The 19,611-nt window shown below is 40.9% G+C and overlaps 1 protein-coding gene across 4 annotated transcripts in view; it reads right to left on the reverse strand.

The window, feature by feature from the left end:
* ZSWIM8 (zinc finger SWIM-type containing 8) overlaps positions 1–19,331 on the reverse strand; it is a 66,315-nt gene extending 46,984 nt beyond the window's left edge. For all 4 annotated transcript variants that reach the window (XM_064464977.1, XM_064464975.1, XM_064464974.1 and 1 more), the window contains exon 1: positions 18,193–19,331. In XM_064464977.1, coding sequence (XP_064321047.1) covers positions 18,193–18,370 — 178 coding nt within the window. In that variant the 5' untranslated portion in view covers positions 18,371–19,331. The remainder of the gene's footprint in view (positions 1–18,192) is intronic.
* Between the last annotated feature and the right edge of the window lie 280 nt (positions 19,332–19,611).

Here is a 19,611-nt window from a genome sequence, read left to right on the forward strand (position 1 = left end):
TAGACCTAAAACCATTCCAAATAAATCACATCTCATCTATTTACTGCCACATGGAACATACAGCTTTGATGAGGACTATCCTACCCTTTTTGCTCCTGTTTTATGTCAGTTACAGATTTGATTTTTATAGCCATTTCGTAACAGCCTAAACTTTAGCATAGACATAATTACTCCTGCCAGAAAAACAACAACAAAAACTCCTCCAAGCCCAAAACAGCCAACACAGGCTATGCACACAGACATGCATTTTCACCGGTGGAAACAACTTCTGTGCCAGCAGGGCTTACCGACATCAGAATGCATGTGTAGCTACAGTGCTTAAACTTTCCTAATATAGGGTAGGCTGTAAAAAGTTGCAACAAACAATTATTCACAAAAACAGTTGATGTTCAAACTGAGCTATTATTCCTTCAGTACAATAATTGAGTTTCCATGATAGACAACTAGACAAGGAACTGCTTGAATAGTCAGCGAAGTAGGGCCACGAGAATACCAAAGAGTTATTAAGTGGAACTGAAAGAAAAACCAGTTTCCACTGGGTTACTTTCGATGGACACACATGTCTGAAACTATATGTACAAGTGAATAAATACAAATGCAAGTGAACAAATTTCACAGCAAGAGATAAGCCACAGTGCAAAGGCAGAACATATTGCTTTTGCTAGATATACCTTAAGAAAAATGGTATGTTCGGATGCGTTATCTTTTTAGATATGAGTCTATAGCTTTGATTTTATAGCTATCCCTGGTCCTCACCTCACATTTCTCCTCAATTCTCCTGCTGGCTTCAGTCCAAAAAATAATAGCACAGAACAAAGCAATACAACTATACACAGAACAAACAGATTAAGAAAATTAAGTGAAGCACTTCTGATATCAAAAGCTATAGTGAGAAGAACAGTAAAACTAACAGCAGATAAGCAGAGCGCTATCCTGATGAGTGAAGGAGGTATGGGGGGGTGTTATAAAACCTGTTTTACAGATCTCATTTTAAAAATGGTAAATGTTACATCTCTTTTTACAGGATTTGCCATGAAAGATAAATCTGTTACTGTAGAATGCACTTTAAGCATTTCTGCTTGTTTTATCTCAATTAAGTGCCTACCAGTAAAACGCCTCTTGACTTAAGTCAGTGACACATTCTCTCTCTGATACACCTTAAAACCAAAAAGTGCCAAGAACTCTCAGATATAAGCAAGCAGAGCAAACATTACATTTAACCATAACATACCTAAATCAAAACTCTTCAAAAATATTTTGTTTCTTACTGTTTTCTAGTTTTTGTACATTTCCTTCTAAAATTCTGCTGTTCGTTTTACTTTGTTCACTTGTTCTTTTTTCCTTTCTATAAATTTATTCTCAGAGTTGATGTCTTTAAGAAGTATGTGCCAGAGCAATATATTCCTTCAGGTCTCAAACTCTGCAGCAAACATCAGAAAACTTCACCTTTGCCTTGAACTCTGTAATACTCAAAGATGAATGCTGAGAATGTATTTTAAAAAAAATCAGTTTCCCAAGGTGAACATTGCAAAATGTAACATAAGCTTTTTAATTAAAAATTTACTCTTCATTTCAAATAAATTAGATCCAAGGCATCTAGGCCATTACTTATACTCCTTTACCTGTTCCTCTTCCTTTTACTGCATAATCAACATCCTATAAAAAGCAACCTATGTCTTTTTAAAAATAAACAAAATTCACCACTGAACTGAGGAGAAGACACATGGTATGTAACAGAAGCATGTTGCAAAAGTCTGAAAATAAGGCATTTTCTCTTCTTTCAGAAGCATTTCTCATCCAAAGCTCCATCCACGAGGCTCATTAACTTTAGTTCTCTTTTCAAACAGGCATTCAACTAAGAGCAGAACTGATTCAATGGGTCACAGACACACTACCACCACCGGTCAGTTTTCTGTAACATTAACATTTTTGACCAGGTAGGTCCCAGCCCTACAAAGTTATCAGAAAGGAATTACCTTCAGAAGTGTTGAACTAATATATTTGCAGCCTGTGTAAGCAGTAAGAGTACATTTCTGTATGCTGGTTTATGGCTTTCAAGCACAGACTTGTGAGATGGGTAGCTAATACATGTCCCATATAATTTCCCAAACTTCAGGCACCATTATCAAAAAATACAGCACATCTATAACATAGTAGTTACAGAATACATAGAAATGGTGGAATATTAAAATGTCCTTAAACAGTCTTGGGATTAAAATCTTGGGAGTAAATTAGACTAAGTGCAATTAAATGTAAGCTTCATGATGCAATCACAAACAGGATAGCTGTGCTTTCAAAGCAGCAAAGGAAAAGTTCTCCATCTGAGAAGAGATATTGCAGTCACTCTACTCTGTGCTTCTAAGACTTAGAACATACAAAGTACTCAACCACAACCACCAAGCTCCAGAAAGAAACTAAATACTTAACATAAAAAAGCAACCAAAACATCTAACGTAACTTTAAACATAGAGAGATAAAATACAAGCACTTAAAACAATAGAAGTATTTACCTTTAAACATCCATACCAAAATGGTTGCACTCTGTGTTGTAAAGGATTTTTCGAATCATGTAGCTGGTCTCAGAGGTGTTCATAGTGGAATCATACGTACACACCCACATCACAGATTGCTCCAGCCCTACTGGAGCTAATGGGTGCTCTTATGGCAGCCCAGCAGACATGCCAAGTACTGGACAGGAGCCAAGATGAACTTCCTTGCCCTGAATACAATGCAAGAGAAGAAACCAAACCGGCAAGTTGAGGGGTGAGGACCCCACGCCTGAACCAAGACCCTGACAGTTGAATGGACACGAGGAGCTGCCACCCACACCCAGTCCTGTTCCAGCTTGACTACGTGCAGAAAGAAGCATCAGAAAAGCTGAAGACAGTGTAGTATTCAAATACTGACTCCCAGTTGTCTTCAGTTAGCATTCCTCTGTTTCAGACTAATAATTCCATACCATCTTATACCGAGGGGAAAAAAAAAAACCCACAATGTTCTTTGCAAAAAACAAGCAAACCACAGTATTGCTAGAAAGTAGTTTATTTTCCTTTTACTGATCAAGGAAACCAATGTGAAGATACATGTTCCTGGTTCCTCAACTACTCAAGCAGTGTCAGTCTTAAAAAAATAGGCAACTCCTTTACACTGGAACACCTGCTTTACCAAGTCAGAATAATAAAGTTTCAATTATTTGTTTCTCAGATACTATCCACTCCAAACCAATTCCCTGCAAAACACCTCAGCATTCACAAAGCCAGCTGCAACAACAAATGGACAGTCATAAACTCTAGAAAAAAAGCCTTTGGTGGAAATCATCTGTGTGTGTTTTTCACATGCTGTGACAGACGAAGAATAGGGATCAAGTGATGGAGAAAAGATGCTACAAACGTTGCTGCTGACTGATTGTTAATCAAGTGTGCTCAGAAAAGAGGACTAGAGGAAATATTCTGACTTCAGGGCTCCTTTGGTTTTCTTTCTCTCAATGTTTTTGTATTTTTAAAACGTCCAAATACTCGTAACAGGCTAGCAAGTGCAGCTAAACTGATCTAGAAAAACAGCAAGGGCAGGGCACTGTAATGCTATCATCAGGTATTTCAGGCAACGTTAGCCACAGGAAAAACTACAAATATGGGTTTCTCCACTAGGATTGTACAACAGGATGATGTTTTCACTATGCAAGAATAAAAAAATATATATATATGTATACACACACACATATATGCACCTCTCTTTTTTTTTTTTACACTAACAAATAGCCCTAGAGAGGACTAAGTGATTAACAAACTAGCAAAATGCTCCAGAGGACAAATCAAGATTCAATCTGAATCACTAGTATATTGATTCACCCACAGGATAAAGCAAACAAAAAAGAACTATGAGGGTTACTTGGTTATATTTTTCTTTCCATGTACTTCACCTGTTAAATTTGCCCATTACCTTTCTTCCTGCCTGTAAATAGTGCAGAATGCTCAGCAAGGAAACTTATCAACTAATTATGTTTTTTTTTTTTAATTTAGGAACAGGTCTGCTGCTCTCTTGTTTACTGTTTTCTTCTTCCTCCCCCTCCACTGCTATTACCCCCGCAAGCTTACTAACGGTATTAAAACCCTAATGGGATCTCTGTTTACAAGACCTTCTTATACCTCTTATTTTCCCACCTACAGTTATACAACTCTATCTGGATCCCATAACCATTTTGCAGCAGAGAAATTACACTAACAATAACGTCGCAGGGTAGCAAATGCAGACATATTAATATCACGTTGAAACTGAAAAGAAGAATTGGGGGGAGGCCTACATCAGTCCTAAGCCAAAGAATGACATTTTATGTGCGAAACAGTTGAGAAGACAAATAAGCAACAGAACTTTTTCATTAGCGTCTACTGGATAAGACTGATGAGATTCATAGCCAAAAACCGTTAAAAATACAAATCCCAGATGGGCAGATTATGTTCCAGAATTGGAAACCTCACACTTAACTGACAAACTGCAGCAACTATTACTACACAAATTCCGTTACAACCATCACAATAACATTTTAAGAATAATTATGGGGTTTTTTTAAACCCCACGCAAAAAAGTTCATTTTATCACAGGAGGGTGTCCAATTTACCCCCAGAGTCTCTGCCATCTACAGCAAAAGCCATAGCACAGAGTCAAATTTCAGCTGAATTTGATTTCTGAAAATTGCTTAACACTACATCACAAACAGCTCATACATGTAAGTCAGAATATTTAATGGCTCAAAATATTTTTTTTGCTGTATTTACATTTCCCTTCAAAACCAGAGAAGTATATTATTACTGGCTGACGCCATGACTTCTGTCTCCAAGATTAAGATATTTTAGGAAGCACGGATTAGTTTATTTTATAAGGCAGACCTTAAAATACATCAAAATATCAAGAAGATAACACTCATTTTTTGTTTTATGCACAAGCCCTATAGATTTTCAGAATACAATACTAAATCACACTGTGTATTTGGAATGGATGAATGGGGTTTTTTCTTTCAAGTGTCAGTAATTTTAAACCTGTAAAGGCTTGCATTTCCCCTCTGGTCATCTGAATTATTAGCAAAAAAAAAAAACCACCAACACTTCTGACAAACCCATTTCACGATGGTTTTCTACACTCACTCTCTGCATGCATACAGAGCTTAAAAAAAAAAAAAAACAACCAAAACACAGCTGGCTTAACTTTGCTCACTTGTGGAGAAATGGCATCACCATCATTCTAACATCAAGCATTGAGACTACATCACAAAACAATTTTTGTTAAAGAATATGAGCACCTAACAGAGGAGGGATCCCACTCACTCAGCTCAACTCCTGCGGTTTCAGTATTAGACTGAGATAAGAATTATTTTATCTTTATGTTATTATTCTTAAAGTTACATCTTCAAAATCATAAAGCGTTTGAGTAGTATGCCAACTCCTGGTGACACTTCCACAAGATTTTATGACGCATTGAAAAGCTGGTGAGGCTTTATAATGCTAAGCAATAACGGATAAGAGAACTAAAACTTAGAAGATGCATGATGTGTGTGTAAGGTCTAAGAGTCCTAACCCACTAATATTTTAAATCAGTAAGGGCACACCAAAAATCCCACAACTTTCCCTATAGTAAATTCATAATTTCTTTCTGTTAGCAAAAAACTTCTACCAGCAGTAAAACCTTCTACTGCTGTATAAAGTGGTCATGACCTAACTTCAGAAGGGCTTTCTCTGAGATGCTCTACTTCCCAATGTTCCTCCTTTTAAAAGGTAAAACAATGTTGAAAAAAAAGCAAGCAAACACAGATGAATAGCAGGGGTTCTTATGTTAGCCTGCAAAGCACACATAATGTACGCAGCATTTACTTTCCCTGAATTTCTCGAGATCTGTGGGGAAATTATTCCTTTTTCTTACCACACCGTCTCCAAATGAGACTCCTCCCCTGAGAATCAGACCTCTCAGCCCTGTGCCACACCAGATGAGAACCAGAGACACAAAGGGAGCAAGTTTAACTTCCTCTGTCTGCCAGACCAAATACAACTTTGTTTAGAAACTTCCACAAAATTATTCAGAAACATTCTTTCATCCCACAAAAATATCAATGTCTGCCATAATCCTACTGCAACAGCAGCCAGCAGGGCTACTGTTACTCTTGCCACAACTTATTCAATAGGGACAAATTACAATTTAACCAACTAATGTAGATAGTACTGGCGTTACCAGGGGAAACCTGGGGTGCTTAGGGCTGCTGAGCAGACCTGTGCCAGAAGAAAAAGGCCAATGCTTTCTGCTACAGGACTTTTTAGAAAATGACACAAGAAACAACTACTCATGGCAAGAGGCTACAATGTACGTGAAGATGGAGGCAAACTTCTCAGTATACCTTCTGGAAGCAGTTGCTTGCTTCTACTCACCCCAGCTTCCTCTGAGGTTTCCTGTGTCAGCAAGAACACTTTCAGAGGCAAAACATCTGAAGGAATCCTCTTCAGAGCAGCATGAAGAAAATAACCACCCCTGTTGTGCTATTTGTCCTTTCACCACTGGTAAACATGACTACAGAGTTTTGATATGCCTAAGTAAATTTTAATTGCCAAGCAGATAACCCACTGTGTAACCAACCCTCAAAGGTCCTCTTGCAATTAGTAGACAGAAGAGCTGCACATCTGAAAACTTTTTCTGCACTCCAAAGGTCAGCTGGCTGAAGAACAGATTTCCCTTCTTTCCTTACAAACTTGTCTTCCTTGTGTCCTTAAAGCATCATAGCCACAACACTCTTACTATATTAGAAACCAGATCTCTGGGAAAAAAGCACTTGAATCAAGTCCTAAGAACTTCAGGACAAGGCAAAGGTGGAAAGCTACAAATTCTATTTGGTAACCAAGATGTTTGATGGGGAGGGAAATAAAGATGAAACCAAAATCCATTATTTGGTTTCATGACTTCAGGACAGAAACACTAGCACGTTCCTCCATCACTAAATTCAAATTGCTAAGATGCTAGTCACCTAAGTTACGCCTCATGGTTCACATAAGGTTTTGTTGCAAACACGTACAACATATCTACAGAAAACATCTGCTCTAAGCAAATGTCAGAACCTCTCCAAACACAAGTCAAATCCAGGTCAGAAAGGAAAGGTCTATTTTCCATTTAACTCTACTGCTTCTCCTATGCAATGACTGTAAAAATCTTCTGCACAGGGCTGTGCTGATGAAACTGAAGTATTCAATGTTATGTTGATGCCTTATGCCAGATGAGATCTATTTGTTTCTTCATAAGCACTGAATCTCAAGAGCAAAATGTCAGTAAGCTCTTTTCTCAACTCTCACCCACTCTAACATGATTGAGATCCCAAAACTGTAATACCAGCATTAGGCAGGCAACGCAGAATTCACAACTTGACAACCTCCTCTGGAAATTCAGACGAGAAAATTCTTAATCCAAACACCGCTCCATTTCCCTCCCTAAAAAAAGCATTCATTTCAAAAAAAGAGCAGCCTGGGCAAGCAACCAACAGCTGTTAGAAATCCTAAAATGAACAGCAGATTTTTGTAAAGCAAGACAGACAGTGCTACAAAACACTATTCATGCCAGTGTTGGCCAAGGTTTCATGACAAATTGGGCAGCTTGCATTCAGAATAATTCTACAGCCGATGAAGCAGATCAGCTTCGGGCAAGTCATTTCCCCTGCACTGTTACTCCTCGCTCCCTCACCCCATGCAGAAAGCACGCTGCATAACCAGGATTGTGCATTCAGAGCACAGGCATCAAACAGCTCCTGTCTCCTGAAAGCAAGGCTCAGTGCTACCAGTTATTCCCACTTCTGTATTTTAAAAACTCGGGATTCAAAATTGTCTCCAGTGGCCTACAACAACAAAAACAAAAAAAAGCTACAAAGACCAACAGGGACCAGGTATTTTCTGAATGCTGGCAATGGAGCATAAACACAAATCAAGAAGTCAGAGCGCATCACAGCTGAGCATAGTCTCTTTCAACAAATATTGATATGTTTTTAGACACTGAAAGGAAATCATACACAACACCATGCAATCTCTACTATTTAATGTGCTGCTCTCCACCATTAGTATCCATCCTTCAGTATTACATGCAAAATTAATCTCTAACCTGCTTTCTTCCTGTAGGTAAATCCCAGAGCGGTATCACTTGACCTCCAAACAAATGCACTGGGAAACACCGGAGGGCTACATTACTGAACATATCAGAATGAGATCAGGCCGATTTTGTTGGGGCTGATGGGGAAGTTATTGTCTGAAAAGAACAGATCAAGGATGAGGCATTCTCACCTCTAGGCTCAAAAAAGATTAATTAAACATCTATCAGGAACTAAAAGAAGATACTGCCTCTTAATATCACCAACAGGAAACCATTAGAGGTTTAAAAATCTGTTTCAGACACATGAGTCAAAAGAAGTTAGATACCGAAATGCTTCTGAAAAAATTCTTACCTAACTCTTATTTTTATCTCCTTTGGTTTTGTAAAAACCTCGCAAAATGGAATTTACATGTAATATGCAGCAGGAACTGTAAAGCATATCAAGAGAATTAATAAATGATGCCCTATAGACTTCACAAAGGTATTAGAGTCTCAGAAAAAGTTGTTGTTTCATTTGTACACTTATTAATCCCATACTAACCCAACAACCGTGAAGTTTAAATGTCAAATACTTACCAGTAATTTTTACATCAGCAACCAGTGTTTCCTAAAAGCATGGAACTTGCGCATTCAAACCATCATTCAAACCATCAACTGAATAGCTATTCAATTAGCCTCTAACACTGATTAACAAGGATTCGTGTTGGTACATCTTCCAGAGGATAAGACCGATGAAAATTTACCAGGTAAGAACTCCAGTACAGGGATATTAAACAGAAAAGAAAAAGATTAAAGGTTAAGTCTTGAGAATCACAATTTGTGATAAATGAAGTCAGGCAAACTTGAGCACATACTGAGAACAGTATACCTTAAGTCCTACAAAGACCAGAAACAAGACACAGACAGATTCCATGAGGTCATACAATACTAATATTCACAGGTTCAGCAAACTTTTCTGTACTTCAAGGAAGAATCTTGTTCTGTCACATGCAGTGACAAGATGCCAGTAAGAATGGCTTGCCTACATGTAGGCATTGCTTTAATGAATATATCTAAAAGAGTCCAGATAGTAACTTGACTAATTCACTTTAAGGCCACCTCACTTTTTCCATTCTTTAGTTCTGGCTGGGAGATATGTTCAAAGCAGCATCTTTAGAGATCTCAAGTCTAATGAACAGAAAAGCTGCAATTAACTTTTCCCACTAGTTTATCTAGAAAGAAAGAAAACAAAGAACCATACTAATTAGATTTTGAAAACATTGCTGTTTTCATTTTCAGATCTTCACCAATTAGTTACTCATGTTTACCAGTATTTCTGGATGCCAAAGAATGATCATCATCTGCTTAAACCTTTCACCTTTCTAAATAGAAGAGGAAGCCAGAATTGGTGGCCCAGGAGTTCACATGCCCACTGTTTCAACAAGTCACCTCGTAAGTGTCTTAACTTGGGAGGAAAAAGTACAGCTGGATGCCTTCCTGTAAAGACTCTCATTGTTTGCAGACAAATTCTGCATAACATTTCCTTTTATCATTCTACCTATTTATACTTCTGTAAAAAAAAATATGGACTTGTTTTTCTATATTGTTTATTTGTCTCTGACGTCCCTCTTTTTCATTCTCTCCGGTCTATTACCCCCTCTTCTGCATTGCAGCATGCAGCTTTTCTCCATATGCCAATCCTTATCCCACATGAAAAAGAAGCTTGAAAGCTCTACTATAAGTTTCGTGTATGCATATTATGCATCACTGCTCTTTAATCTTTAAAAAATTTCTAGGCCTAACATTTTAGCTAGTTGATACATCTGTGCTTTGACTTTTCCTTTTGGAGGGTTTGGAAGGGTATTACAAAACAGGAGGAGGGAGGAAAGGGATTAATACAGGTAAAGTGCATTAAAACAAAGTTGAAAAATTAACTTCTAGCCATGTCACTATTTTAAATTACTCTTATAACTGCTTTACAGTCTTACAGCTAGCTAGGTGACAGGAAAAAGTTGTCAGTCTGAAAAAAAGCAATGAATCTTAAAGGCATTCATGTAATTCAAGAACTGCAATAACTGAAGAATAAATTGGTCTTGACTCTTCGGTAATGTTACTCAAAGATATAAAAACAAACAGAACAATAATCACAGATATTCTAAATAGCCAAGTATTTACTCCAAAATGTTATTAAAGTATGTAAAAATCTTTTGAAGCTGTATATGCCTTTCTTCCTGTGGAACAAAGTACTGTATAATAACTAGGACACTGGACAATTAGGAGGAGATAGTCCCTGCTCCTGGTTTTATAACTGATATTGTTCAAATCACTGATGTCCATTTCTGCTTCCTCAAAAGTATACGGGGGGAGGAAGAAGGGGGTTTTGTTTGTTTAAAATACTACCCTATGATCCTTGCCATTCACTTTTTTTTTTAATTCCTTATTTCTGGTTTCATATTCCTTATTCTTAACATTTAACTCATTGTGGTATCCTTTCCTCAGCATACTAGGGAAAATTATATTACTCAGCAACCATGGACTATCAAGACCTTGATATGGAACAAGAAAGCTCTCCTAATCACTAGACTAATTTTAATACATACATATTTCCCTTCAATTCTATGTGAGTTTAAAGACATGTAAAGTCACCTTTGCTATACTCAGTAGCTAGTAAGGTAACTTCACTCTTTTAAAAACATAGACATCGTAACCAAGCAAAGGTGCATAAACTAGGCTATACAGAAAGCAACTTTCTTAGTTGCAATACAAAAAAAAATCCATTTGAGTATTTCAGCCATCTCTAATCCTCTACCAACTTTTTACAGCAACTGAAATCATTGAATTTACATTTGCTGAAAAATGAACTTCACCAGAGTTATCACACAAAGTCAGCAAAACAGACATTGATTGGAGTATGTACTACCTCAGAGAGAGAAAACCAGGCCTGGCCACAAGTCAACATGTGAGTTTTGCTTCCACAACTCATACACAGAATAATTTTTACATTTTGGTATAACATATCTGAAAACAGCCATTCCTAGGTCTGATCAGTTTGACTCTTTTCTCACTTCTCCTTTTCTCACTAAAGCCACAAGAAATATAGACTGTACAAAACCGTACACAGGTTATGCTATAGCTTTGTTGCTGTTCCTCAAACCGAGCTGGAACTCCAAAGTTATAAGCTTGCATATTAAATGACATTTAACTGATGGCTCTTCAAACACAGAGATCATGTCACTATATTAAGACTAGAAGCAACACCAAACCAGAGCAAGAGGAGCATGGAGCTGACAGCAGCCCAATGCAATTCATGAAGCTACAAGGACACCTCTGCCTATTGAACAAGCCTGCCTGGGTTTCTGAAACTTCCCATCATTTTCTGAACTCAGTAACTTGCAAATAAATCTCTAATGGTTAAGTGAACAGTCACAAAGACTCACCCATGTTGTAAGACATCAGCAAAACCAGAACCAGAAACTGCAGTTTCTGAAATCGAGTAATCTGCCTATAAATGAAGATGCATCTTGACAGTAACTAAGCTCTAACTTTAAATCTTTCAGGGTTTTCATCAGGGCAGGAATTACATCGTCTCCTACATCCACAAGGCCAGCAATGTGCCCTTGTGGCCAAGAAGGCCGATGGTGTCCTAGACTGCATTAGAAGGAGTGTGGCCAGAAGGTCAAGGGAGGTTATCCTCCCCCTCTACTCTGCCCCAGTGAGGCCCCATCCAGACTGCTGCATCCAGTTCTGGGCCCCCCAGTCCAAGAAGGACAGGGAACTGCTGGAGCAAGGCCAGCACAGAGCTGCCAAGGTGATCAGGGGACTGGAGCATCTCCCTTATGAGGAAAGGTTGAGAGACCTGGGTTTGTTCAGCCTGGAGAAGAGAAGGCTGAGCAAGGATCTTGTCAATGCTTATAAATATCTGAAGGGTGGGTGTCAGGAGGACGGGGCCTGGCTCTTTCCAGCGGTGCCCAACGCCAGGCCAAGGGGCCACGGGCACAAGCTGGAACACGGGAAGCTCCCCCTGAACATGAGGACAAACCCCTTCCCTGTGCGGGTGCCAGAGCAGGGGCACAGGCTGCCCAGAGAGGCTGTGGGGTCCCTTCCCTGGAGACATTCACCCCCAGCCTGGACGCGGCCCTGTGCCCCTGCTCTGGGGGTGCCTGCTCCAGCAGGGGTGGGACGGGGTGAGCCCCAGAGGGCCCTTCCACCCCCCACCATCCTGGGATTCTGTGATATTCTCCTACATGCTTTATAATCTATCGGGGGGGAGGGGGGAAAAACACCCTGTTCTCTTTTGTTTCTGTCCTTGACCAGCAACACTCCAAAAGCTACGGGATTTTTTTTTCCAGTTTCATTCCCCACTGCTTTGCTGATGGGTGACACCAGGCACACAGACGGGACACAGCTCAAAGCACGAGGTTCTCTGTGGTGGCTGTAAGAGAAACTAAATTAGTCTCCAGCTTGCTCTTCCTGCTTACAGCACCAGATCACATAGATATTCAAACACATTGATTTAACAAAGAAAACAACTTTTGGCGCTGGCATTCAAAAAAGGGGTATAAGCAATACTTTTTGGGCATGGAAAAACAAATTTTAAGCATGAAAAGGCAAGGCTGTTCTAACAAGTGTTATCCTGAGTAAAATACTGAACAAACAAAAGACATTTGCATTTCGTTGTAGAATTACATTTGCCCAGATAACCACAGACTTCAAACCTGAAGCGTGGCTTGAGAGAAATCGTGAGATGTTTTGTCTTCACTTTGTTTATACATCAGGACAGAACTAGTTACCTACAGGTAAAGAATAAATAGATAAAAATAAACCCACTTTTTAGCAATGAAAAACAGGTCAAAAAAGGAAAAAAAAAAAAGGAGGGATATAAAGAAAGGGATAGGAAATATAGGGAGAGCACAATCCAGAGTCTAGATTCAAACCTGAACCCTTAGCCTTGCTTCCCCAGAGGTAAACATGCCACAGAGAAGAATAACCCCTGTAGCTTCAGTCAGCCTGAAATGCAAATAGAGCATCTGTGATCTCTGGTCATTCAGCAAGACAGGGATCTCCTCAAGGTGACAGGAGAAAAAGGAAGGGGGGGGAATCCATGGAAGCCAGGAAGAAAGATTAATAGAAAGATGAGAAAGGAGAAAATGAGACATTTCCCAATAGAAAGATGAGACATTAAAATAGGGAAAGAAGGTGCAAGACTTCTTGTGAAGGAAAGAGAAACTTACCTAAAGGAAAAGGCCAAAAGACCACAATACAGTTAAAACTGGATTGGTCTTTTAAAATCTCACAGGAAAATGCAAATGAAGAGACAAATGTGTGTGAGTCATTCAACTTGTCATCTTTCCAAAAGACAGGTATCACTGCATTGTGAAACCACCTTTTCGTTTAGTAAAAACTTCCAGCTTCTGAAATCTACATGCCAGCTCTGAAGCAGTACATTTAATAATGCCAATCAGCCTTGATAAATAACTGCCTTTAGAGTTTCTCTGTGGTGTCTTCAGCTCTAATGAATCAATGTCCCCTTTGTACCTTGTATTACAACCCAGTAAGTCCCTTCCTCAACTTGAACTTTTGCTTCCGACCAGCCACTACAGAACAGAGTACAAAAGTAGGTGAAATTCATTTACTAGGGTGAGAAAAACATAGAGAAACCTATTTTCTACTAGCAGCTAAGCCTTCACTTTCATGTTACCTTTACTTTTTGGACAGCTGATCTCTGCTTATTTCATAAGCATTTATGATATCTTCTCACCAACATTCATATTTTTTAAATTCTATTGCTTCTATAAAGAAACTCATTAGGGAGCTATACAATACTTTTGGTCAACAGTTACAATTTTGGGGTTTTTAGCTGTTATTAGTGAACTTGGAAATATTGTCACAGATATATTTGGGCTAAACCAGATTTGTCATGTGTTGTACTGAATTAAAAAGCCACAACCAACAAGATGTGTTACACCTGTACCTCCCAGAAGTAAGTTGGTTACATGATCTCCCTCTTAAGAGCAGAGACACAATAAAGGCAGGCGGGCGGGGGGGGGGGGGGGGGGGGGGGGGGAGGAGGAATTAATTTGTAGCTCTATAATACACAGTAATAGTCAGTAACAAAATAGCAGTAAACCAGAGAGCCTTTGTCTCCATCTTCATGAGGCTCAAGGAGCAGACACACTTTGATTGACACCAACATTCTTCTCCAAAAAGAACAAGAACCTGAAGAGCACAGTACAAATTTGAAAGAGACTATATGTTTCTCCTGCTGTTTTCTGCAATTACTGCTTGAGCAAGGGTTAACTTTATTAAATAGTTACTGGCAATCCTGAGGAAGAAGCATTGCACTCTCAGCCATTTATTCTTTGTCCATATAAATTAATGAAAATCAGTCACTGCCATTTTACCAACATAGGCACTGCTCAGACTTTGATCGGGTTGTCTCTCTAAACTGATCATATCCTCACCTCAAGCTCTGTCTGTTCTCTGCCCATGATTCCCTCTCTACAGCTTATATTTTTGAGTCACTGTGGCCAGAACTTCACATTGTGGGCACTCCTAACAGTATAGAAGAACATAAACTGTCTGGGGCTGGATAATGAGCACATTTTCCAGGAGACTGCTGCCTGCATGAATTCGTAGTTAAGTCTGACGGGGTTTTGCAATACAGTATGCAATGCTTCAAGCTTACAGTAAAGGAAAAGGAAAAAATCAAGCTTTCTCACTAGCTGACTATTGAAAACAGTTTCCACACAACTCATCAGCACGTTTCCAGCAGAAGCTGGTGTGAATGAATAACTACAAACTGAGCAAGAATATTGTGAACACACTATTTAGCAATCCTACAGTATTTATGGCAACTTCTTACGTGTTTGGTAAATATCTATGCTTCAGAAACTGTGCAATGGAAAGGACTAAGGGTGGGAAAGAGCTTAAAAGCTTTCAGGAAGAAACAAAGCCACACTGAATTTAGGGACATAACGAATATACTTGAACATTTACTTTTAAAACCCGTCACAAAAATCCTATGTGAAGAGGGAAAACCTACCAGTTACAGTCCTATTTTTCCCATGTAACTACTCAAGATACCCAATTTTATAAAGCATTCCATTCCAAGGATGATATTAGAGAAACTCAGACATTTTTCTCCACCTTTCATCATCTTTCTAGCCAGCTGATGGGGTGACTGACAAACAAGTGAATAACTGAACTTTTTGGTGACCCTCTGCAGTGAATACTGTATGTGTTTGCAGTGAGCTACCCCAAACCTTATCGTTAAATTTGCAGTAAGGATAATCATAATATTAAGAATACCCAAGAACAAAATAAAAAGTTGCAATAAGTAAGAAAGCCGTAACTGGGGTGGGTGCTGGTACTTTGTTTAAGACGATGACTCCCCAGCCAACAGCACTTCTATCAGTCTCAGGGGGATTATCTTTGAACTAATTAATGAAGAATTAATGAAGAATAGGACAAACTCAAAACAATTGAAAAAGCTAGAAATCCCTTCTATTACATAACTTGTCTGGCTGCTTCCAAATCAAAACACAGGCTAAGATCCAAAGTGGAGGAAAAGGCTAACAGAATATAGTTCCTCTTGTTTCCTCTTAGCATTTCATACCAAAGAACTCTGTGTCTAACCTCATTTTTATTTTTTGTTTGCATAGGCAACTACAGGCCACTGCAAAATGGTAAACTGTGGAAAGAAAAACACACAGCTCAATTCAGAATGAGCGCATTTGAGAAGACTCACTACAACTGACAACCTTAGGATCTGGGAAGTTCTCGATACAAACTGTTTTTTCTGACTACAAAAGTACTGTCAAAAAGAGATGTTAAAAATAATTGAATTGGTACAGGAGTTCTGAAATCCAAGGAGGTCCCAGATGATGACAGATCCCTCATTAGACCAGACTAGCTGGCAACACACTGTGTACAGTAAAGTACCTGAAAGTGTTTCATGTTGGTAATATTATATGTGACGTCTTAGAGTGGATAAATAATTATTTAGGCAGCAAATCCATGTTCACATACTCCTCAAAATAACTCTGACCAGAGCCTGGGAATTGCCAGCGAATGCCTTTAAAGCAGACAACTATATCTTTTCAGAACATCTCTTGTTAAAGTAAAACTTTTGTACAAAGGTATTAAATCTCTCTACAGATAAAACCTAGAAAATATGAAGTACAGGCAATACAACCCTTGACAATGCAGGTCTGCAGAACCTGGAACAGCACATCTCAGTATGGTGTAAATAATTACAATTATCACAACAATAACGTTAACTATTGTATTTCTCAAGTCAGGAAAGAGACTGAGGACTACAACTATGCACAATCTACTGAAGTGACTTCCATTTTAATGCAACAAGTAGAAACAGCAATTGCTGCTTGCTTTTAATTTGGTCAAGAGAGCTAAAGGAACTAGGCGAAGACCCAGAAAAACACACAACCGTACACTGAATCAGTGGAAAACAGTCAGCTAAAAGCATCTCAAAGTTGAACAAAACTTAACACCTTTCCAAACATCGTTCTGCCTTGTAGATCTGTACAAACCAGTTTCATACACCTCTGCCAAACTAGAGATGTCTTACTTCCCACAGCAGTATGTTTTCAAAACTCGAGCTCCTTTCCAGCAAGTTAATGTATGCACATGACTTAAAGGAAAACATGGAGGTTACACACTTTGCCCCATGCCCAGCACTTATTTCTACATTCCAGGATACATAGCTTTAAAAAACACAACGCCAACACTCTTTCCCTTCTTTACACCAGTAAAATGTTCAATACTAAAACCAATGTGTCCCAGCTGCAGGATCCAAGAGACCTATCCAACCTGGGTATGTATTCAGCATTTCTCTCTCTCTTGTTTTGGGATGGTCGTTGTTGGGGGTTTTTTTTTGAAGTTTCATCCTACCCTCAACTCTAATCCTGACTATTCAAGAAACACAGCTGGTTACATATCTGGGACTAGAGACGGTTCTCGAATTCGTTAAAAATGTAAAACTTAAGCTGCTCTGGAAAGCCAACAGTTAATGCAAAGTGTACTTTCTGGTCCTAATCCAGTGACAAGTGAGCATTTGTCCATAGCATAACACAGCCAGATTTCAGCACAGTTCAATATAAATTGCATTCTCTGTTCATGTAAGGCCAACATTTAGAAGACAATGAAGTTCTGCAGTTCCAGATAGGGAGATATTAATGAGGCAGCTGATGGTCATGAAGGTCAGCAGTAACAGGAAGAGTATTGACACTGGATTGAAAGAGAAGAAAGGAGATAAAAGGAAGAGTAGAAAGGGTTTGTGTAATTTCTGTTAACTGTACGTCCGGCTCTGCTTGGTGTAAACACAACCTGAACTCCATGGTCAAGATACATCAGGATAAAAGAGAAATTATGTTTCACTTTAAAAAAAAAAAAAGAGTTAGTAGCTCTATGGTAATTTTAAATAATTTTAATTGCTAATGTTATCTATTTTCCTGCCTGCTATTAAGAAGAAATTACTATCAAAAGAAAGGAAATATAACAACACCTGAAGTAGACACACTGTAGTTTCCTGACTTCTTTGTGACAGTCTTAAGGCCCTCTTGCTCTACTACTGCAAAAGAAAGTTTGCTAATATAGTAGAAAAAAGAGGCACATAAAGAAACAGACAAGGAAAACGCTCTATACAATGATGGCTTACCTGCCTTGCCATGAGTATTTTTACAGCAGGTTATAGAGGTTAGAAAAACCTCTATGAAACTTCAGCACATTTCAATCAATGCAAAGGGAAACCTATATATAGTCATTCCAAACCAAGTCTGTAGTTTGTTTATAGAAAACTGTTTTCAGATTTCCAAGGGTGAGCCCACAAAATCCACCCAGAAAAGCAGCACTACAATACTACTGAGTGCAGGCCAGTGAAAACTCACCCAAAAGACAGCTTTGTCTTAAGATCCCCACTAAATTTTCAGTTTCAATCTCTGGTCAAAAATTATCCTGACAATGATCCTACATCTGACTTCTCTTTGCACCCTGGATATTCCCCTTGCAGATCTCCTCACACACCAAACCCCCTTGCCACACAACTTCTACGAGTCCAAAGAGCATCCCAATGAAACCGGGTGACCTCACCTTTCATTTTGACAGTGGGAGAATTGGGTCCAGCCGATTGCTTCCTCCATCCTCTCCAGTTCTGACAAAGGCTCTCTGCCTCAGAGATGAAGGAACAAAGAGAGTCTTCTTCAAAGCGATCAGAGTCTTCAAATGAGAACCTCTCCCCGTCCTCCCACTCTGCAAACATGAGTTCCATCACATCCGACAGGCGACGAAGGGGAAAAGAAGAAAGACAGAAAAAGCACTGCTGACTTTTAACAGGTGGATGGACTTGAGGGCTCCTGCAATACTCAAAATCTCAATTCCGATTCGACGCCCATACCACAGTACCAGGAAGAAGAGCCAGCACTATCCGAGGTGGGGGAAGCTCGTAAAAATCCCGGGGGGCCGGGGGGGAGGAAGTTCTTTAAAAAGTAAAAAAATTGCTTATGTCCACAAAATGTACTTGAGGCGGAGGTGGTTTGGCTACACTGTGAGAGCTGCCTCCGGGCGGGACAGGTGCCTGCCGGCCGCCCCGACGGTCCGAAGGCTTCCGACGCCCACGGCCCCGGCGGTCGAGGGAAGGGGCCCGTTTCCTTCTCCGGGGCTCCCGCCGGGGAAAGCGGGTATCTGTACGCGGGGCCGGGCCTCCCTGAGGTTGTGCTTTTCTCACTCTCGGTGCAGGAACCGAAGGGCGAGGGCGGGAAGGGGCAGCGGGGCGGGGGAGGGGGGGGGCAGGGGGAGGCGGGGAGGGGGACACAACTTCCCTCCCGCTCGCCGAGGGTTAAAAACGGCCCGGCGGGGCCGGGCGCCCGCAGAGGGGGCGGCGTGACCTCCCGGCGGCTCGTCACCGGCACCAGCGGGCGACGGGCAGCGGCTCCGGCCTCATGGGGGCGCGGGCGGCGGCAAGAGGGGAGCGCCCGGCTCTGGTCGCCGGCGGGTAGGGGCGGGCGGCAGCCGGTCGCTGCTGCCGCCGCCGCTCCTGTCAAGGCTGGTCCCCGCGGCTTTAGGTGCCCATGGCCAGCGGGACCCCGCGCGCGGACGCCCCCCCGTGCCCGGCCCGATAGCGGTTCGCTGTCCTGGTACGGCGGCGGCGGCGGCGGCGGCGGCGGCAGCACCAGCGGGTCCCTGCCCGGCGCGGGCACCAAGATGGCTCCGCGCTTCCCAGCTTCACCTGCGACACCCCCCCCTCCAGCTGAGCCCTACTTCCGCCGTGGCGCTTCCGGCTTCCGCCGCCGATACTGGGCGGGCGCGAAGGGTGTGCTGGGACGGCAGAGGGCGGCGGGCCCGGCCCGGCGAGGCGGGGGGCCCAGTGTGCGGGGCCGGTCAGGGCCGAGCCGCGCCTCCCGGAAGGGGCGAGCTGAGGGGGCTGCCTGTAGAAAAGGGGTGCCTGGTAGCCGGGTTAAGCTCGCTGCGACGACGGGTGTCCCAAAGGAAGGGTCGCGGTACTGGACGGGG

Source organism: Phalacrocorax carbo, chromosome 13, assembly GCF_963921805.1.
Source record: "Phalacrocorax carbo chromosome 13, bPhaCar2.1, whole genome shotgun sequence".
NCBI lineage: Eukaryota > Metazoa > Chordata > Aves > Suliformes > Phalacrocoracidae > Phalacrocorax > Phalacrocorax carbo.